Source organism: Contarinia nasturtii, unplaced genomic scaffold, assembly GCF_009176525.2.
Source record: "Contarinia nasturtii isolate CC-2019 unplaced genomic scaffold, AAFC_CNas_1.1 Cnas_scaffold_129, whole genome shotgun sequence".
NCBI lineage: Eukaryota > Metazoa > Arthropoda > Insecta > Diptera > Cecidomyiidae > Contarinia > Contarinia nasturtii.
Window position 1 is genome coordinate 8,227,988 of NW_022197486.1, and position 23,651 is coordinate 8,251,638.

The 23,651-nt window shown below is 33.4% G+C and overlaps 1 protein-coding gene across 2 annotated transcripts; it reads right to left on the reverse strand.

Annotated features, from left to right (window-relative positions):
• Nucleotides 1–38: 38 nt before the first annotated feature.
• Nucleotides 39–23,110, reverse strand: LOC116349015 (homeobox protein onecut). Of its 2 annotated transcripts, none has more exons than XM_031780271.1 (10): nt 22,800–23,110; nt 9,260–10,635; nt 8,886–8,959; nt 8,059–8,658; nt 7,521–7,944; nt 7,073–7,333; nt 5,947–5,970; nt 5,700–5,827; nt 5,365–5,506; nt 39–5,262 (listed from the first exon to the last, which is right to left on the reverse strand). In XM_031780271.1, the coding sequence occupies exons 2-10, from the start codon at nt 9,384–9,386 to the stop codon at nt 5,150–5,152; spliced, it is 1,893 nt and encodes a 630-aa protein (XP_031636131.1). In that variant the 5' UTR covers nt 9,387–10,635; nt 22,800–23,110; the 3' UTR covers nt 39–5,149. The 2 variants fall into 2 exon arrangements, with proteins under 2 accessions (XP_031636131.1, XP_031636135.1); XM_031780275.1 differs by lacking the exon at nt 22,800–23,110 and adding an exon at nt 17,875–18,162.
• Nucleotides 23,111–23,651: the final 541 nt, after the last annotated feature.

Genomic DNA, 23,651 nt, shown 5'->3' on the forward strand with positions numbered 1-23,651 from the left:
CTATCTCTCTATCTCTTTTTCAAAGAAACAAAATCAAATTAAATTCAGAGGATTGAACGAGAACAAACACATCCACACAATACACAGAGTGTGAGCGTGCTCAGAGAATTTTTCGTTAGTTTTTTATTTCATTTTATTTCTCTTTTTTTTGGTCATATCATCTTGCCACACTTTTCACCTTAAGTCATAAACTATTTTTTTTTTAATATTTCATATTTTTCTTCCCTCATTCATTTCGTTCATTTTATGTGCCAAATTGTACGAGACACACGCAAGTACACACCCACGCATGCCGCATTTGATGCAAAAATATCTTCATCGGAAGATGGTTCTTGTAAAAATGGTGCACAAAAAAATGATTGATTTTTGTTGTTGGTTTTTTTTTTAAATCGGTTTTTAGTTCTGTACATAGGTAAATGTTTATGTCATTTTTTTTAGAATTGCGAAATCGTTTTTGCTAATATCTTTCGTTTTAAATATAAATCAAAGTAGTCCATTGGATGATTGGCCGCTGTTTGTGTATTAATTAGCATTGTCTTTAGTTTGTTTTTGTTCGCATGTTGTTCTCAGTTCAATAATGTTCCATAATGATGATGATGAAGATGATGATGATGATGATGATGATGATGATGATGTTAATCATAATAATAATAACTTCATAATAATGTTGCACAATCTTTCCTTAAATTCTAACGATTCAATGGTACATACACAATTTGTTTTTCCATCTCCCCCCATTTTTGCATGATTGTTACACGTGCTTCCATCTTTTTTGCTGTTGTGTGTTTGTTTTTTTTCTAACTTTCATCGAATGGAAATATTTCCATTTTTCTGCATTTTAAATGTATTCTAAATCAATTCATTTGAGGCTCATTTCGTCCCACATTTTTCTATGTATATATATATATTCGCATTTAAGAATTATTTTTTTTGTTTCTTTATTTTTTTTATTCTCTATCTGTAATCAACTAATATGCATCACTAAAAAAATGATCATGACATTTGTTGCACCCTTTTTTTGCTTGAACATCTATTGCTATTTTCTATATCAATGTGATTTTTGCAACGGTGGCAATCCAATTTGAACATCTAAAACCAATTTCAAATTGAAGTAAAAGCAGAACGTGTTCCTTTCGGAAAATCAAGGGGAGCATGGGAATATCTTTAGTAACGATGATGTGCATTCTTTCTGCAAATGTGTTTGTTTGTGTGTGGGTGGGGGGCTGTTTGATTTTGTTTGTTTGGCTGATTGATTGATTTTTTTCGCTTTCTCTGTCTCGGGAGTGAATAACATGAAATCACAAATCTATAATTGTCTAATATCAGCATCTAAAAAACAAAACTCATTCATTTTTTTTCAAAAAATTAAAAAAAAAGAAAAAACAGCAAATGAAAAAAGAACTCATTATTTCATCATCGTTTGTTTTTTTTTTGTTCATTTTTCTTCTCGAATGTGCTAAGGGAAATTTAATATAAAGCTTATTTTTTTATCTCAACAAATTTTTGCATTAGAAGTGGTAGTCTTCTTTTTGTTGTTACTATGTTAATCATTTCACTCGCATCTCCTGTAGAAATACAAGTAACAATTTAAATAATTCTTATTCGTCTTAATAGATAGGTACATTTTCTAGTTATAATTATTATGTGTTCATTTTTTGTTGTTGTTGTTGTCATCCTTAAACTATACAGTTTGAATTTGTTCTTTTCATTTTGTTATTGTTTAATTCAATTGGTTTTCTCAATTTTTTTTACTGCTTATTAATCAATAGATGAATTAAAAGCTTTACATCCATCAAAATGAGCGTGTGATTGCTTTGCAATGGAATTCATTCTTAAAAAAAAGTATTATTTTTTTCTTTACTTTTGTGTTCAATTCGATACGCACACGCTACTGTTATTTTGTTTGAAGATCGAACTCAATTTTTAATGATGCAAATCCTCATTGCATTCGCTTCGGCGTGAGTGTATGTGGGTTTTGAATGATCAGCTTAAAATTTGTTGTGTCACTTTTTGCCATTTCATTTGTGTGAACGTAAGTCTGTATGTGTGTATGTGTATGTGAGAGTGTTTGTCAGATGATTGATTGCTGCATATTCGAATTAATAAGCATTTCATTCTGCGGAACAATTATCTTAATGGTAAATTATATTCTTGGACTAGATTTCTTGTTTTTCACTATACAAACTGTTTACAATTGAATTGAAAATAAAAGTATTTTATACATATATATATCGGTTTACAAAATAAAAAGCGTCGGCATTATTCATTGGACTGGAATTTTTTTTATCATGGAATTCAAAAACCAAAATATAAATTAAAAATAAATAAATATTTTGTAAAAAAAAATTAAATAAATTTAAAAAAAAATGGTCATCGAGATCGTTATTTGGAATGTTGATTTGGAAAATATCGCAACAATAACATTTACAGTGATGTTGTATTTAAATCCACCAATTTCTCACTCACTCTCTCTCTCTCTCTTTCTCTCTTTCGTTCTGTGTACGCGTTGAAAGGCTAAAATAAATAATAATATAGTTTATTTGTTCTAAATTAACGAAAAAAATTTGACTAGCTCATTTTTAGTTACATACGCAAAAGCAGTTAGTGACAATTACGCTTATCTATTCCTTTCAATTCTACTTTATACACAAACCAAATCATTCATCGCTTTTTTTTACTATAACATAAAATTAAATACGTTCCCATATTGTCGATTAAACAATTCAAAAATCGAATATATCTCTTGTTTCGTTTTTTGTTACCGAACGCAAAGCGGAAAAAGTTGCATTTGCATTTGAACAAATGGATGTCTTTGATGTGATGTTTTTGTATCAAAGAATTTTCATTGATTCGAATATTTTAATTTCGACTAACTGAAAATTTTGTCAGAAATTTATTTGGTTGATCCAAAAAATAACAAGATTAACGATAAACTGAAACGTCATTGGTGAGATTAAATAAATGAAAAATGTTCTATTCGATTTTTGATTGTATTCAGCGTGTAGTTTTTCTTTCGTCGTCTCTTCTTTCCATATTTAAATTTGTTTTGTTTTGTTTTCTTTTCTTTTTCTAATTGCATTTGATATGTAAGGGCGTTTAGAGTTAGTGATTGCGAATATCAATAAAATATATTTCTAGACTTTGAAATGAATGCGCGTGAAAATCGCTGTCGAAGTAGGTTTGTTCAAGTGATTTTGTTTCATTGTAAAACGCAATCATTCGTAGAAAATATATTCGATTTATGCGATACAGAATGCAACTGAACAAAGAAAAAAGAGTTTTTTAAAAAATGCACAAAGTGTGATAAATAATGTGACGACGACGACAACGACAACGATGACAAACGATCGAATGAATGAAAAGAAAGAGAAACAATAATTAAACGAAATTTTCGTACGATGTTTGAAGGGAGAAAACGAAAAATGCTGCAACCAAAAAAAGAACACAAAAACCAAAATATTAGCTGTGTATGATGTAAATACATATAAAAGGGCGGACACCACGGCGACCGCAAGGCATATAGATTTTTTTGTTGTTGTTAGTCTCTTTCACGTCTTTTTTCACAAATTTTCTCAAAAAAAAAGTGTTTCTCTTTGTTGTTGGTTGATTCTTTCAATAGTTTTCTCTTTTCTCTCTCTCTATTTGTCACTTCTGTTCAACAAAATGTTTTCTATTCAGTTTATTATTGGATTAGATTATATAATAATTAATTAAATGTCTTGTTCCATGCTCTCAATAATAATAAATATTAATTATGATTTGTATGTTACACTCGTATTCGTTTCCGCGCGCTGCATTTTATTCTCTTTTCATTTCGGATTGTTTGCACTTCTACATCTTCATTTTAGTCGTTAGTTTTTTTTTTTTTTGGTTTGCATATGTGTGTTTGACTGTGTATGTGTGTGATTTGTTGTTGTTATTGTATCGTGATTCATTTTAATTTCAGAAAACTAACATAATGTAATTATAATCTTCTCCTTTGTGCAGCTATTATTTTTTGACTTGGGTTTTCTCCTCGTTCTCACTGTGTCCGTGTTTTTCTTTTGTTTTTTTATTTGGCATTATTTACAATTTCGTATTTCATGTTTTGCATTTGCATGTAATTCATCTGTAAGTGTATATTGTTCTATCCGGTTTTTTTTGCTCTTCGTATATGTGTGTGTTGTTGTTTTTCTTCTTGTTGTCTGTTATTGCTTTTAAAAAAATGACAAACACGCTCTATTCAAAGATAAAAACCGAAGTGAACATTCGAAAAAAAAGAATAGAACAATGTTGGCTCTGCCAGAGTATGGTAATATGTCGAGAGCGTTTTTTGTGGTATTTGCGAGCAATATCTTATTTATATTTTGGTGTGGAGGCGCGGGCGGTTCTTTGAAAAGCTTTCCTGCATTTGAGACTTAATTTTCCGTTGCCAATCAATTTCATTTCACTCTTCAATTGTGCATGCAAAGTTTCGATTGACGTATGTTCGATTGCAAATGGTTTACAATATCCGAAACCTTTCATCGTGACACCATTCCATAAATTTGATTTGAGACGTTGAATACCAGCCAATTTGAGTATTATTTTTCGTTAATTCTTTTTTGGCTTTAATTTCCGTTGTATTTCTCTCGTTCGCTTGCCGAAGATGATAGCGAATCGAATTTAAATGTTTGTGTTTCATTCTCTTTTGTCTCTTTCTCTCTCTGTATGTGTGTGTGTGTTGATTTTTGTTTGATATTTAGCACGCAACTGAAAGGTGAATAAATTTTCTTGGCATTGATGCTGTATCGTCGATTTGTCTATCTGCATGTGGTCATTTCTGCATCCGATAGTATGATGATGTGGCCGCTGATTCGTTGTCTTCATCAACGAATGCATTGTCAAACATACCACCAAATGTACGCAATACATATCTACTAATGTTTTGACTAGAACTAATTCTACTATGATTATTATTGCTATTTATTCCATTATTGTTATTATCGTCATTAAAGTGATTAATCAGCTGATTTTTATCAGCCTCATCAATGTTTCCACCGTACGAATTATTGTGATCGGTCAAATGTGTTGTGACAATTTTATTATTGTTATTGTGATTGTGGTGACGATTCAGATGCCCTTGACTAGATGCCAATACATTTGATGGCGGTTGAATTCCTGGTGTATGTCACAACATATCCTGGTCATGATCGTCTGGATCTAGATCTAAATCAGTTTCCTGGCTCAGCTCCAAATCCATTTCGTCATCATCGCACACATCCAATGAATGATCATGTGAACCTGTTGAATTTTCATTGTTTGTTTATTTTTCAGTTACAATACAAGAAATATGAAAATAAAGACGATTTTAGTCAAAATAATTTGAATTGCTTTTTTTATTACCATTTTTGCCATCATTTTCATCTTTCCATTTGTCCATCGAGCGTCGGCGAGCGTTCATGAAAAAATTTCCAACGGTTGTCGGTTCCAAACCCAATTGACGTGCAATTGTTACTTGCATCTCTTTTGACGGTCGCTTTGTTTCCTGTTCACATTGTTTGTATGTTTTTTTTTTTGGTTCAAAAAAGCAATAATTAATTAACCACATTCGATGAAATGCCATTCCAATTAAATCGTTATACATTTGCAAATTTCACAAAATGAAAAACCGCAAATCCATATTTAATATTTGGTTTATGCTATATGACATTTAATTGGTTTTCGTTCGTAGTGCATACCTTGAATATTGCCTGTAGCGTACGTCGTTGCAGATCGGTAAATACAAGTCGTGGTTTCTTCGGTGAAGACAGATGCTCGGCCACAACTGGCAAGTCCTCTTTTCGTTTGCATCCACTCAATGGAATATCTGATGAATAAAAGAAAAACGAAAAAGAACAACAAACGCATTATGAAATCGATTCAATTAAACGGTCTTTAACTAATTGATACTTCAATCAAAAATAAATGAACACAAATGTTACTTACTTCCTCGTTGTGGAATTTGAGCGGCTGCAGAAAAGAAGAAGAAAAAAAACAACAACAAACATTCAACTTTAGTATGAGAAATGGAAAATGGTGTAAGGTAACACACTTATAAATACAAAACAATTTGAGAAGTACACTGAGTTTCGATAGCATTTTATTTTTATTTTTCGGTCACTGTGCACCGGGGGTTGGAATTTCGTTATCTATTGCATGTTGATTAATTAATTTTGACTACCATGAGCACATCCATTAACTATATTTTCTGTATGTGTCCTCACAACTAAATTGTCGGAAAGAATTGAATGGATCTGCCCAAAGTGAAAGAGAGAACGAAAAAAAAACACACACAAAAATAAACAACAGCACAAAAAAAGCGGTAGTTTTATGGATGACTGGTGTTTGATGTCAGAATTGTAAAAATATAGCCACGTTGCTTTTTATTCCTCTTTCTCTCTTTTTTGCATATATATTTGGTTGGCTGCTGCTTCCGTTCAATTCTTATTGCAGCGTATGTGTGTTTGTGTTCTTTTTTATCCAACAGCTGCCAGGTGCTAAGTTTAATTTTACCCTTATACTTTGCAAACTGTAACATTAAACCCTCCATAAAAAAAACCCATATAGTTCTCTTTTGTTTTAACCATAGTGCACCAGTTCCATTTTTTCTCGTTCGGTCAACGTGTATGTGTACACTATGAAAAAAAATTGAACGGCGCGTACATAATTCAAAACTCATTCATTTTATCCGTTCATTCAATCCTCCGTCCCTAAATAGAATCATGTTTGCTTAGACATTTTTTGTTCATGCACATTGCACATTGCATACATGTTGATACAAAATGTCGAATTCAAATCACACAGAGAGAAAAAACCCAAATAGTTTTAAATGCTTTAAATGAACAAAACTACCTCACTTCGATGAAAAATTTTCGTTTTTTTTTTCTAAATTCATGTTCAATCAACATTGAACAAAATGTCAAAAGTTCAAGTGCATTTGCATCCCGCATTTCAAAAAGACCATTCATATTCACCATATCGTGCACTTACAGGTGTGAAATTTTGAATGTACACGATTTGAATTATTTGTATGTTCGGTTTTTTTTCTCTTTTGTTTCATCAAAATATTTACCTGCCATCCGTAGCGCTGACATACGTTGAAATTCAGGTTCTTGTAGCCACTTGAACATGCGTCGAAAAGTTTCGCGTCCCGATTTCAGTTTCGACCACGGTTTTGGATTACGCAATAGATCGGATAGTGTGCCTTGTGACCGGCATAATACACGTTGTGCAAATATTGCTTGCGGTATGCTGTATCTCTTCAGTTCGGCACTTATTCTCTGTGCCAACTCTTTTGTGTTGATCTCCTCCACTTCATTACTTATTGATGTGACTGTGTGCAAGACAATGTGTGCAAGACAATGACGAGAGGAAAGAAAAAAGAGAGAAAATTCAAATGTAATGGACAAAAATTAGCATTTCTCCACACGCAAATGGTGTGGCTATAAACACACACAAAAAAATAAACAATTTGCGAACGCAAAAATAAACCGAAAATCAAACATGAAAAACCCATTTACCATTTTGTTGTTGCGATGATTGCTCCTGATTTTGTGCTGGCGGTACGTTATTCGATTGGTTTGTATTGCTTGTAATCGCACTGATGGCATTGCCATTCATGGCGATTTGATGTGATTGTGATTCATTGTGTGTTTTTTCAAAAAAATCACTGCCACCGCCGCTGCTTCGATACGATCGTGTCTTTTCGAAAAATTCATCGGGTGTCTTTCGACATGAGGACGATTGATGTTGTGATTGTTGCTGTTGTTGCTGTTGCTGCTGTTGTTGTTGCTGTTGCTGCTGCTGTTGTTGTTGTTGTTGAATCGATGATTGCAAACCAATTGGCGGTGAATTAAATGATGTTATGATTGAACCACCTCCGGCACTTCCGCTCGGCGAATGTAAAGACACTGATTGGGGACTAGGACTTTGACTATGAACGTCCTATATTAAATGAAATCAAAACAATGATTTAATTTTATCATTTTTATTTTATCGAAGCGGCGGTTTTTTTTCTTCTTAAAATAATGATAGAGACATTTTGCAATCATAACAAACCTGAATTTGACGGCCACTGTTCAATAGATCACGATGATCGGTCGGATAAGCCGAATCATATTCATGTGGTGACATACTTTTTTGTGGTGAATGCAAACCATTACCATTGCCGCTGAGTGTATTTGTTGGTGATGAGTAATTGTGTGGCGGTGACAAGCCCATCGTTGGCAATTTATCGTAATATGGTGAATTAACACCCATGCATAAACTGATACCTTGGCCTTGAATCTGTGATATTCCACTTGAATGACCGTACGAAAATTTATCAGACATTGTTGAAATCGGTGGTAGCGGTTGTAGTGGTGTTAAGGTAGCATACGATGAATTTGGACTAAAGCCCGGTGGTGACATTTGCCCATTAACCGATGTTAATGTTTGATAGGTTGGCTCGTGCAATGCACGAAAATCAGATGTATCAATCATTTCAGCTGAATTTGGTGTCATTTTACCACTCGGACTTAATAATTGCGATGATGAATCATCTGGATCGTGTGAATCATCCTGAGGCTGTACAATCACCGACAACGCCTCATGTTGGTACGGTTTCAAAAGCTTCGATGATATCACACTTGAGTCGTTCAAACGATGCGAAGAATGATGCTATACGAATAACATACGAACGAGAGAGAAAAAAATGAGAGAGCAAAAACCAGATAAAAAAACAACGTTAATGAAAAGCTTTTGTTAATTTGAATTTACTGATGCAAAATGGAGATGGATGCAATGCATGAGCGAACAAAACATTCACATCTAATTTGATATATATATAAATATAACATGCATAAGGCCAATTTATAATCCGATGCAAAGATTTAATTTCTACTCACATTTTGATGATGGTGGTGGTTAATTACATCGACGCCATCATCATCGTCATGATCTAAATCATCATCGAGGTGATCTGTAAAGGTGACATGTTGAATGGAAATCGAATTATATGTTTTCAAATAATTTAAAACAAAAATGGAACTATAATCGACCCGCACATATAAGTCACATTTCGAAAAAATACTAAAGTTTGTTTTAAATTATTTAAATATTGGTGAAATCATGTTTGGTACAAAAGTTGAACTTGAAAGTCAAAATTTATCGCTTGCCGGCGATTCGAATAAAAAAGTGTTCAACTATTGAATCTCTTAAAATTGTGTCTTTCAAACTTTTCAAAATAGAAAAAAATATTTAAAAAAAACTCCAAACTCACCATCAGCCATTGCCGAAGATGATGAGCCACATCCAATCAAATCGGACGATGATAATTGATGTGCTGCTCTTTCTTGTTTGACCAATTCCAGTCCAATATCACCACGATGCATAATAATTCTAGACATTTTGTGTGTGTGTATGTGTTTACAAACTAATATCAAGCTTACAATATTTTCGGCATTTAACTAAATGCCAGACTAGTTAATTTGCCGTTGTATTTAGAATCGTTACGACTTTCATCGGGAATACAGTTCATTAAAAAAAAATCGTTTCGAAACGAGTGAAAATCGCGAGAAAAAAAGCGGCTTGATTCCTTTGCACACAAAATGCTAAACAACGCGAACGCAACACACCACCAACTAGTCTATTTATTTACACACAATGAAATTCGTTCAATGTTCAATGATTTTGAATGAAAGCAATGAAATGTTTGCGGCGCATCCAAACTGAATATCCTGATGTATTGTTTGTGTGATGTCTTTCTTCAAAACTATGGTATTTTTCTTAAAATTTTCCGAGCTAATAGAACATACTACCATTGACAGAACCGACTGGTTGCCACTTCTTTACGATACACTTCTTCTTCCCGTTTTTTATTCTTCTCTCGGTTTTCTTTTTCTTTTTTCTTTACTTCGTTCGCCAATCTCGTGTAGTCGAGTAAAACACTGACATCACCATAGAGATGTCGTGCAAAGTTTGCTGCTTTCTTGTACGGATGAAACGCACCTGTCACCACACTTGCTTAAGCTTTTCCTTTAGCTTTTACGCTCTTCAATTTTTCTTCGTTCACGTTTTTGCTACGGTCACAAGCATTAGACGGGCCAAACAATGTACATCACATTTACGATTTGAATGTTTTATTGTAGACGTTCATTCATTTTTGATATTAAAATTCACTTTGTATATTTATGCACAGCAAATGGCAAATATCATTCGTTTTATTTATTTTTGTTGTTGTTGTTGTTTGTTCATTCACTAACACAAATGCATCGAAAATATAGTATATATGAAAATTTCTTTATTATTAATCTTTTTTGTTATTTTCAGAGATTGCACTTTTGAATGGATTGCCGACTATTTGGTAACTTGCAAATTCAAGAAACTCGCACAGCTTTTGGTACTTCGCAATTCACAAAATTCCACAAGCACTTCAAATGGACAAAGATGGTCACTTCACTTTTCGAAAGTAGAAATAAAAAAAAAATCGTTTCACTTCTTTTGGTTGTTGTTGTTATTTTATAGCTGGAATGCGGAATAAAATGTACTACGTTGTCTGTTCGGCTTTCTCTATCGCTTTATGTGTTTGTGTTGTTCTTTTTGTTTTGCTTCCTACCTCGTGCAGTCGCCGTTTTGCATTTTCATGTGGGCCTAAGTCTAGTCGTGGTTTTTCATCCAAAGTAAATAAGTGTTTGTGTTCGCCATAAGAAATCCAAACATAGTGAGCATACATGTGGGCAATAATGTATTCGCACATTTTCGGTTAAACGAAAAACACCAACGAAATTCAGCGAGAGCAAACGATATAGAAAATAAATGAAAAGAGAAAAGAAATAGATGGCATTTCGATTAGTGAAAAACTTATTGTACACCATTTTTCGTTTGGTTTTTTTTATATGTATTTTTATTTTATATGTTGATGTGTGTGTGCGGTGGGTAGTTTCTTCATTTTAAGCTGTTATTCGCAGCAAATTTAATTAAGCCCATGCATGTTATGGCTACAATAAAGCACTAGCATTAAAGAATACAATCTTAATTAGGACTCTCTTTCTCTCGGTAAAATAACGACACACTCACAAGCACATTTATACACACTCGCACACTCTCGTAAATAATGAGTTGAATTAGATATGGCATAACTGTAAAACAGACACAGCATTGTCAATGGCACTAAAATACAGAATTCTTTGCATTACGATTTAAGAAGATCGCTTATGCAGTGGAAATTGCAATTAAATTAAAAGAGAATAAAAAAAACAAAAAAAAAACACTAAGGACGAGAGAAGATGAGTGCGACACACATGGCGCATTATCAAATTCTCACACATGGAGACACATGACAGTGGACCAAATGGGTATCATAACAATCTGTCGGCATCACCATTCATTCGTTAGTTAACAATTTCAACAATTTCTCTCTTTGAAACATAATTAACGCAATCGAAATATAAATGTTTTATATTTGGTTGAGTTCAAATTCGCCCTTAATTCGCGGCTTTTCCATTTTCTTTCTCCATAAACTTATTATTCCACTGTTGCAGTTAGGTAATTACTGTGTGTTGAACGAAATGCACAATTAAAGGCTCGCCATTTTAAATCAACAACAACAATCGCAATAACAACACACCGCAAATGTCGTGGAAACGTTATTCAAATTTTTGTTTCGAAATTTTAATGTATGTATTCATTTTCATCATGAGCCGATTTTAGCTGATGTTTTCTTCTTCTTCTTTCATTGTATACATTTGGCATTTTTTGGTTTTATTTTTCATATGCTGGCCCAAGACAAACACTCAACTTACTGTGTGAACGAAAAGAGAAAGAGGAAGGGAGATAAAGAGAAATGTAAGCAACATACAGCGGGTGAATATTTTGAAGCGAAAAAAATGTAATTCTACCCTTATTTCCAGTACTATATTGCATTTCCGTGGCTCAATGGAGTGACTTATATTCAAAAAGTAGAGAGCAGAGGCGCAAATCACACATGAAGTGGGAAATATTGTACCCACTCATTCGAGCGCACACACATTGACGGCGCATATAATACATATTAGTTTCGAAATGAAACACAAACGAATCCATTTGAATAATAAATATGAGCGACAGCACATTTTCGGCGGCTCATATATATGGTCTATATTACAGAACAAACAAAAACAGCAATACAGTTACTAAAAACATCAATACAGTATTACAGTAGCAATAGCATAGCATACGAGCTGCGAACATCACATATAAACGCTCTTGTTAGAACTTGAGTAAAATTCGAAAAATGCAATTGACATCATGGCGAATTGAAATGTTTTTATTTTGAAAATGGTAGTAAAGTGTTTCTCCGAAAAGCAGAGGTACACCAAACGTGCCATGATATGCTGTGTATACAATACATACACAAAGAAATATACACATACACACAAATGCACACTTGATATTCACCGAGTTAAGCGCAAAAAGGGAGATATGGAGAGAGCCAGAGAAAGACTGTAGAGCGAATATATGTGTGAATGTTGTTGGGGGGATTTGTTGAATGTGTAAGTGCGGCAAGAGACGTTTTCAACCACTTTTATTTTATCCCTTGTTTCAAGTCTCTTTAAACGTCTCTTTTTATACATATACAATTTGGGCCTTTTCACAGTGAACACTAAAGCACAATAAACATTTAACACAGGCATATATTTGGAAAATCACACATATCCATCAACAGCCAAGAGAAAACCTACTAATTTTCAGTCATAGAAAATAAAACATATAAATATGCATTGTGTCGCGTGCGCGCTATCTATCTACTGTTTTTACATGAGTGCCATATTCTGACTGTGAGGATGTGTGTGTGTGTGTGTGTGTGTGTATGCCTGTATGCGTGTTTGTGTTTGTAGATTGTGGATATTATTAAGAGAAAATGTTATATTCTATAGCAATAATGTAAATATTTTTTTCCGTGATGTATGCGCTGAGATAATCGTGTTGTTTGCAATTCGCCCGTAAAATAAAAGATTCACTGTGACAAACAACATTGTGACAATTTTTCGCTTTCGCTCATATCATTTTCGAGTGGAAGATGCGTAAAGAATGGCATACCATAGATATACAGATATGCAAGAATGTGAAAACAGGAGTAATTTTCGCTTTCATGTGCGTACCCGCTTATTTTCATTCTCTTTGTGTGGTTTTTTTCGTCCTTTCGCTATAATTTCATTCGGTTTCCACTATTTTTGGCTATGTTCCGTTTCGTTTCGTTCATTTTCCTTCCACTTTGTCATTTAGAAATGTTCGAATCCCATTTATGCGGCACAAAGAAAGGAAAACAAAATGCTAGCTACCAAACCAAACTACAAAATTACATGTGTGTTGTTTATACCCTATGCTTTGAAAATGATTTGACCACCGAAACGCGGAACAAAATAATAACAAAACCATTACAAAACGACAGACCCAAATTAAAAGAAAGGAGCGAAACAAAAACAGAAACAGCTACGGCGTTCGGTTACATGAGTTATAATTATCTTCTATTATTCACGAAACTGAGACAGGTTCTCGCACTATTTATTTCGAATGATTGAAATCATCCTCCATGTTATAACTCAAATTTGAATTCCGGTTTTAATTTTCGTGCTTTTCCTGCCATGAGATTTTGTTTGCATCGAAGACTCATTCCGTGGCAAGAATGCATGCACCCGAAGAACATTCGAATGTCGAGATTATGTCGATTATTTATTTAATCGGTTGCGATCAAACTATATGAGTTGTATGAATGTTTGGGTAGAGCTGTAATAATTGCCAAAAGATTTGTAAATTTATGACATGTGCGTTGCTATCGAAACCAAGTAAATAGACTGATTCAATTTAGATTTTTACGCCCCGCATTTATTTTTGTTTCATTCTCTTTTTAACCTCTTGAAATATTGGTTATTATATATATTTTCTCTGTGTTCTTTTTGCCGAAAATCTTCAAAAGAGGGCATTCGTGTGATTTGTTACTCGATGAAAGGCATTTGAGAGATGAATATCTGGCAAGCAATTTTAAAATTATCTCTCTCTTGGATAGTGACTAATAATCTTTTGCAGCAAAGCTCAACTAACATGCTCATAGGATGTGAAGCCAACATTCAAAAAAATGTCTGAGAAAATGTTCAGTTCAAAGTCCTAACCACTTGCAAAATTTATTACTAAGGAACAAAAAAGTGCATTTATTGTCGAGCGAGAACTAAATGGCCACTCCATTTTCTTCCATACATAGATATATGACTTTCATTATTTTTAAGTAGAAATATATATATATCTGTAATTTACAAATGATAACACTGAACTGGTATTTTCAGTTCATCCAAATCAAATTGCATGTTTGTGTTTGGCTTTGTGTTTTCTGGCGACTGATGAGTCGCAACAAGACGATATGAAAACTCTCATGGAAAAACTCGGTAGAAAAACAACCCAATAAAAAGAATTGCGCGCGTGAGATAGAAAAGCCGTGAACCAACGAAAAAAAAAACAACAACAAATTTTTGAACAGGAAAAAGCATGAAGAAAGGAATGGAAAAAGTAACATGAAATTATGAGTACTTTAAAGTTGTGTATATATAAAAGTTTAATTGCACATACATAAATAATTTTTATGTACACAAATTTGGTTTGTTGTTGTTGATAAATGTGTGTGTTTGTGTGTGGGCTATTGGTTATGGCTCGCAATGGACACACGATAACATGCGTCCATTAAATTTATGAGAAAATCTCCATTTGATGATCCACATGCAAACGAACACATACCAAACACACAATAGTTAGAATGACAGTAAATTTCTTTTTTCTTTTTAATTTTTAATGTGAATCTTCTTCATATTTAGTTTTGTTTCGAATCTTCCTTTATGGCACACTTTTCCGTTTGTTCGTTTACAAAGTAAAGCGTTCGTGAGTTCATGGAATTCATGCTAATTTACGAAAATAGGTTTCAGTCGTTCGCATAAAGTTGCTTCAGTCGCTTCTTTATTCATTTGGCATTTGTGTGTTTTTTTTTCTCATTCAAGTCATACAATAATGACTTAATACGTTTAAGGAGTGAAGTCTTTGAAGTCACATTCACACAGGCGAACGAGAAGGGAGAAAGAGAAAAATAAACATGAACTCCTCTTTGCCGGCATTTCGATTGTCATTGCGATGACGTTAAATGAATGAAACAATTTTCGTTTCTTTTTTATATAAATATGGAAAATAATGAATGCCAATAAATGAGATAAATTATGAGCGAGTATTACTTTTTTTTATATATACTTCGACAGCTCATGTAAAATTATGAAGATAGGTTTCGACAAAGTTTTTTTTTTCTTTTCAAAACTATTATTATTCATTTGAAGCATGCTCATTAAAATATGATTAAATCCAAGAGCTTTTTATTGCTACATTGAATTTCTGGTTTTGTATTTCAAGCAGAAATGTATATTAAACAATTTCCGTTTGTCTTTCGATCTAAATAAATGTTTCATCAATGTATATAAGACTTGAATGAAATCGGTTTTTCGCCGATACCGCTATTCTCTTCAGTACAAAAATAAAAGAGAAAAAGCTTATGATTTGTCAGCCAATTGATTTGATCGCAGTGTTTCGCTTTTTATGGCACTACTTAAAAAGCCAGCCAATCATTTTCACATATCATACACACAAAATGAGAAAATGAAGAAGAAGAATGAGTACGACGACGAAATAAAAAAATAACAGTGAAAAGCACACATGACAATTCGTATCCATCGTTACTATGCTATTTATATCATCTGCTACGCTGGCCAATGTAACTAAAGTGAAAAAAATAAATAATATGAACGAACGAACGAGAGGGCAATATATGCATATTACGTACATGGTGTGGAAGCAAGTGTGCGAGTGTATGCATGTTGGCAGTTATGTTGAACAAGAAGCAAGACATGAGGCGCAAGTAACCCTATCCGAATATAGAAGCCGAGTTAAACCGTCCATTTATAAAATGGAATGAATATGTTAAATGCTCTGAAAATACACACAAATATTGAATCAGAAGCAAGCACATACAGGATGACTTTCCGTTCCGTTCGTTCATTTATTAACTGATTCTGTATATGTGTGGCGCACAATTTTCAACTTTTACTAGCCAGCTAGCGTAAAAGTAAACAATTTAAGCACAAATGATATCGCTATTGCATTTGCCACTCATTTGCACAAATTCAAACAAACCTAATCATAATGAAAAATTCACAAACACACACACACACCGACAGACACAGAGTGCAAAGTAGAAGACAAACGTCAACAAAAATGAAAACTAGGCAAAACAATAAAACTCGTGTCATTTAATGGTCTTTTCTTACTCTTTTGCGCCGCACTGTGCATCCCCTATCTGTGTGTTTCAATCGTAACATTCATTACATCGGTATCACAGTGGCAGAACATTTTCATGCCGCGATGAGAAACGACCACCGTAAATTGTTCGGTGTGCTGTTGTTATTTGTCCCATTCAACATAAAGAATATGTTTAGCCACCACAACAACAAACCTACCATAAATTGGATCGTCTTCTTTTCTCACAATCTTACAATATGAGTTTCCGTTTGCAATTCAAGACACAATCAACATATTCATGCAACCGAAATAAATATCTTCTTGTTCTTCATCATATATATATACTCTTTTCTTCTTCTTTACTTGCTATCTCAAGATTGCCAAAGCGTAAATACTAAATCTTTCGTTCACTCACTCATCCGCTCATTCTTTCATTCATCCAACCCCTACTGCATTGATATTTACTCATGTTTTTTGTGTGAAAGCAATGATTGATGGTATCATATTTTCTATGAAATTTCGTCTCACTTTGGCTCTTTGTCGAATATGTATAACATTTATTTGCAAATCTATATATATCCAAATGAAAGTGCATCAAATCAATTGCGGAATTAAATGTGAAATGTGACGTTATTAAATTTATTGCATACACAAAACGAAAAAAAATGACAAATAAAAAGAATGCCATGGTATGACAAACTCAAATATATTTGAAAGCATTCGAATAATGTGAATGATTAAAATGCGGGTATCTATTTAACTCTCAGACACAGACACAAGCATACACATTCTGGAATCTACTGATAAAAGCACCTGTTCAGTGATTCGATTTAGTTTGGTTTTTGTCATTTCAATAGTGAGAAAGTGTTTTCTATTTAATGTTACGATTTGAAGTGAGATGATTGTTTATGTCATTTGTGAGGCTTCGCCACTTTCACTACTTTCATCATACACACCCCCACCCCCACCACTCAATCCATCTCTGTTTGAGGCCAACATCAAATTATAATTTTATTCGTTGTTTAACGGGGATTGAAACAAACACAAAACAGCCTTAAAATGGTTTTTCATTAAATATACTGTCAATCAAATTGTACACACGACCATAGAATTTCCGGTTTTGTCACACCGCTTAAATCATCCATGACTTTCAGTATATTTCAATGCAAATGATCAACATTTGATATTTTCGCAAAAGTTCGCACTAAATTCATAAATGTGTTAAGGAAAAAAAAGTGGTAGAAAACGATAAAACGAACTTAATGTCAGCACTTATAGCAACCAAACAGTCACACACCGAAAAAAGAAACTATTCGTTTTTTGAATTCATGGACTATGTAAATTGTCTTACTCTTTCGAACTATATATATTAATAGAAGACGGAATAATTTTTCATCGGAAAAGTCACACGAAAATACCGCGACAAATTGAACTGCGGATAAAAACCATCATAATACACATATACACACAGCCACACATACATATTTAAATTGGAATTATGAAGCAGGTAAATACGAAAAGAAGAGAAAAAAATATATCAAGTGTTATAAACATGGAATCATAAACGTGGATACACTTTTGATCTTTTTATACCTTCAAATTGATGAAATTGACACAGAAAACCACCAAGAGAAAAGGAAAAAAAATATAACAGAATCCCATAAACTCTGCAAACACAATCTTTTCGTTGTTTTTTTTTCTTCTTTACTTTATTTTGGTGGTTAACAAATATCGCACAACTCTTTGTATTACTTTTGGATTCACTTCGGCGAATGAAAACAGCAGCGCCGTCATATGCATATATAATTTTGTTTCGTTACTATTTTTTTTGCCTTTTTGGACACAAAATAGAATTCCAACTCAACCAACCAACAAAAATAATACTAAAAAAAAACACAACACAACAGAAGAGAGAAGAATAAACTATGAAAATAAGAACTGTATATATGTTTATCAAGCGCGATACGAATGTATGATTGCAGCAACAAAAACAACACGACTAACAATCGTATATCCACATTTGAGGCGAGATAGTACGAGTTTCATTTAAAAAAACACTGCTTTTCACAGAACTGGAGGAATAGAACATACAGAGAGTGAACGAGAGAGAGAACTAGCGATAGAACGCGCTCAAACGAAAGATAGAGAGAAAAAAAGTTAGAGAAACGCACACAATTTTCCTCTCCATAATATGAATCGTGTACAGTGAGCTACAACCACCACGATATCGTTAACAACCACCATACAAACGATGAAAACGACAACATATACACAACGAATACGGAAAATATCATGACGAATACGAACCGAACGCCATACGAAATGTACCGTAATAAATGCTTTACCAAATATAATATCGTTCGCACGATGGAGGAAATGAACGAACGAAAGAAAAAAAAAACCATACCAACAACAGCAACACAGCTTAGAGAAAATACTACGTCCAAAAGAAGGAAGAGAAAAAAGAAGTCATCACAGCACAAAAAGCTAAAGAAATGATGGTTCGAGCAGAAAAATGAAGAAGAAGAAGAAGAGGGAGAACAAAAAACAACATTCAACGCTATATATGGTAAATTTAAAGAGACTTCACACACACAAACACACACACACACATTCAAACTCTCATAATCAAACACAAACACATTGTATTACACCATCCGAAATTAGCGAATTTTTTCTCTGGCTGCGTGTGTGTATGTGTGTATGAGAGACAGAGAGCGAGTCGATGTGTATGTAAATATGTGCATGTGTACTTCTTATTCATATTAAAACATTACAATTTCCAATACAAGCACAACGTCATTTATTATTATAACTGTTATTCTAAATTGAATTTCGGACAGGGCGCAAAATGTAAAGGAATACACACATATACACAAAATATTTGGTGATTTTGTCTTATTTGATTGTTTAGCGCGAGTGTATTTGTGTGTGCATACGAAGAATGAGTGAACATTTCACTAAGGGATGATGCGAATGTCGTCGTACGAAGATTGTGTTCGTTGTTCTGTACAGTCTACCATTGCCGAAAATGTTCAGTTATTTACTGTTTTTGAACCATTTTAAATACCTTTTTTTGTTTCAATCAATTCAAATTAGAATAAAAAGAGATGGGATATGAAATGCTGTGACATCTCGAATAATTCTGTTCTTTTAAATTCAAATTTTTGTGTGTTGCGTGCGTATTCGTGATTGAACCACCCCGCCGAATACCGAATGCATGAAAATGTTTTTCGTTTTTTTTAAGTTTATACCAAATTGTTTTGAGATTATTTCAGTAAATTCTACTACCAAATGTGGAGGCGCACGAGCGCATACACAAGCTCGCATATGTGTACATGGTTGCGTGACTTTTTCCTTTGGAACAAAAAAAAAACTACACACTCGGCTTTTACAACGCGATTGTCGTGAAAAATGGTAAACGAACAGTGTGTCAGTCTCGCGAATCAAGATATGATTTTATGTAAACGCTTACATTTTGTTTCCCTTTACTCTTAACGAAGGCGGCCCATGAGATGAACGAAGATTCTTGAACGAAAAAAAAAAAAATAATGGCCCGTTTGTTAGCAAGTTGCCGAAATATCAATTGTCTGTTTTTTTTTTCATTTGCGGGGCAGTTTTCTTGCGTGTGTGTGAGTAAAGGAAATGAAATTTGGCATCGAGATCAAAATCGACTCAGTAATGACATAAACAACAGTTGTTCAATGGAAATATAAGAAAAATATAGTCACCCTATTCGGTCTTTATGCTACTCGCTCTCGCTCAGTATGTACAGAAGCACACTGAGTGTGTGTGTTGAAAACCAACCGCCGTTGAAATGCATTCTCACATTCAAACTCATATAATGTAATCGGCGAACTATGTCGGACTTGTTTTTCCAAACAGAGGGTGAAATTTTATTCGGCACAACACAACGCGTACGGCACACTCTCTGGCACGACAACATTATCAAAACGACAGAAGCGACAGCAACACGACCAAATGGAAATAGAATACAACATGTTTAAAAGGATGCATACGCCAATGATACACATATCGTACACGTCGAACGTGTTCACTTTACTCAAGTAATACACATCGTTGTGTTTGTGTATTTTATATACATGCACACATTATGATATATATATGTATTCATAAGCAAAATGGGAAAAATGTTGATTTACACACATTTTATTGCATCGCAAGGCATTTTAATTGTATCCCAAAAATGAATCGAATTGGTGTATATGAATAATGATCTGGCATAATTTACCACCAAGACTTTTGAATGGTCGAAACGCATAAAAAACAAAAACCCCGTCTCTAATGAATTCGATTTTGAAGAAAGAAAATCGAGAGAAAATGTGTCTCTACACAAATACTTGTTCATTGTTTTTACATTTATTTGTTGTGTATGATATACACGGTTTGGCTTTACTTGGATAGAGCGTAACGCAATCCATGGGCTATGAACTGAAATTGGATTTATTTTATTCGTTTCGTTTTTGTTTGACGCCGCACTAATTCAGAAAATGTCTTATTAGAAGATTATGTTTATGATATCATGTATGTTTGTATGCGTGGTGGCGATGGTGGGTGACACATGCTAAAATTCATTCACATTCACAAATGCACATGCATAAATACTAAAGCGCGAATAACGCACTTCATATCGACAGCGAGTCATATTATAAAATGTAACTTTTTATTCTTTCTTTCTCCCTTTAGCTCTCTCTCTGACCCATTCTCTCTATCTCACGTTTTATTTTTGTTATCTGATGTGGTCTGCGTTAGTCTGTATGCTGAATGTAGCAACTGTTATGCCAACACAAATTATTAATTAACGGTAGCTCAGTTAATACAATTTTGAATGATGTAAATGTTGTTTGGTGTAAATATATGATAATCACAATTTGAATATGATGTATATGTATATATTGGGGCACGACACACCGCAACACTCGATTCGTCTATATAGAGCAATAAACGAAATATTTTGTATTCGAAATTTACAATGTATAAAATTAAACAATTTGTCATCATCGCCAGCTTGGTGCCTATGCTCATGCTCATGTCATACAAACAATATAGATATATATTTGATAGACTCGTTTCATTTTGAATTTGAATGCAAATTAATGAGAGAAACAACCTTCGTCAGAGTTCGATGATAAAAATTCGGCTGTAAAATCTGTTGCTATCTTCACATGCAAAACATTCACATCCATTTTTCGCTTTCCAGTCATTTCGAAAGTGCGTAATCAGAATTAAGATTTATTTTAAGAAGACAAAGAGAATATTCTTAAAATATTTTTGACCTCAATAGGTATGAATTCATTAAGTATATAAGTATCCTTTCATTCTGCCAGTCCAAAATATAGAAGGGCGGCTTTCGTTTATCCTGTGGGCTCTGTATGATTTTTGTGCGTGAAAAGTACTTTATTTTCTAGCATTTGCCGCCAATTTCCCACACCATTCACAATTTAAGTGAAATTTTTCTCAAACGACATCCGTCTTAAAAATAATGCGGAGCTCCAAGTCCTTTCACAAAATTCAATCATGATTTTTTCGAGTGAAAAAAAAAGAGAGATTATTATTATCTCTTTGTCTTTTGCTTAATTTAAACGGGTGCGTTTATAAAGTTTACTTTTCAATTTAATTTCTCTGTATGTATAATTCCGAGTTCTATGTTTCGTACCGTAGATAGATATATATATAGCTTCGAATTCCGGCTATTGTGTGATAACTTGCTGAGTTGACGCTTTGATATCAGTAGATATAGAAAGCAGAGTCGTCGCATACCACATCTTAACATTGGAGGAGATTGAATATCACTTTTCAATAGACACGCGATGAATTGATGAAAACAATTCCTTTTGGAGTATATATATATATATATTGAAACGGTTTGAAGAAGAAAAACGAGAAAACAAACGACGATGAACACGTCAACATGACCATATCATTTGGAATTCAGTTCATATCCAAAGGATCTATTTTGTATAAAACATGGCATACATATATAGTGTGGTTGCTTAATATGAACGTGCTGATTTTACCATTTGATAGAATAATGAAGAAAAAAAAAATACACCCCATCATACACACAGAAATATGCACACATTTAATATTACGTCCTCATTTTCTTGTGATTCGCCACAATCGGCGAGCACAGCGATAAGAAGAGATTTCATTTCGAAAGATGTCAATTCAAATAAAGTTCAGTCAATGAACGAAAAATGCCATTATCAAATACCATTAAAACGGACAACATCAAACAAAACATTCGCAAATTGCTTTTATCCACGAAGCAATTTTGCTTGGCAAAAATCGTTGAATTTACAAATATCGGTGTGTCAATTAAATTAATTTAATAGGTCTCCGATTAAATGGACAATTTTCAATTGACTACGAAACAAATTTGTTATTATAATCACTCAAACAAAACCATTAAAAAAAATCTACATTCACTCAACTTATTAACTAAAATTTAAAAAAAAAATTGATTCTATGGAAAACTTTTCCACTGAAACACGTACATCTATATTGTTAATTTCTCTTGTATCAAAACAATCGGAATGAAAGCGGTTAATATTGTTTAGTTTACTCCTCTGCCTTTCAAATCATCTTTTTTTCTGGTCTTTCTTTCCGTAATTCCGTATAGCGTCGATGAAATTTTCCACGATATTTTCTTATTTAGCGTAAAATCCGCGTCATTTTCCCAAATAACGCTGTCTAAACACGAATCAGTTATTTTTTTATTCTTCTTTTTTTAATGTATTCAATTATTAGATTTATCGTTTCAAAGACGTCGAATAAAAATAAGCCACAAACGAATAAAATTATAATAACAATCAAACACCGACGACTACGGACGTTTTTTTTTTTTTTTTTTAAAAAACAAAACAAATCGCGTTTTGACTATGAAAGCACTACCGAATGCACGGTGTACAATCCGTTTGTTATCTTTATGTTGTATTCTTTTCTATTCTACCCTACACCATACATTTCATTCTTCGTTCCACCACCACCATCATTATCATCACCGCCGCAACCATCGACATCAAGCAAACACGCTTGTCACCACCGATTCGAATCCATTTTCTTCATCCACTTTTTCTATATATATATATATAATTCTCATAACATTTTCATTGTTTTCAACCATCGCTGTGATGTCGCCACTGCGCAACCACTATTTACAATCTATACCGTTATAAGTGGAAAATATGAAAAGATTTACATGATTTTAATGAATGTTGAGGGAAATTGCAGATTTTTTACATAATATTTTTGATTTTCCATTTTGAATTATTTATTTGTGGCTGTTAATTATCGAAATCGGTGAAGAAAATACAGAGAAAATTGATACATTTTGTATTGAAAAAGCC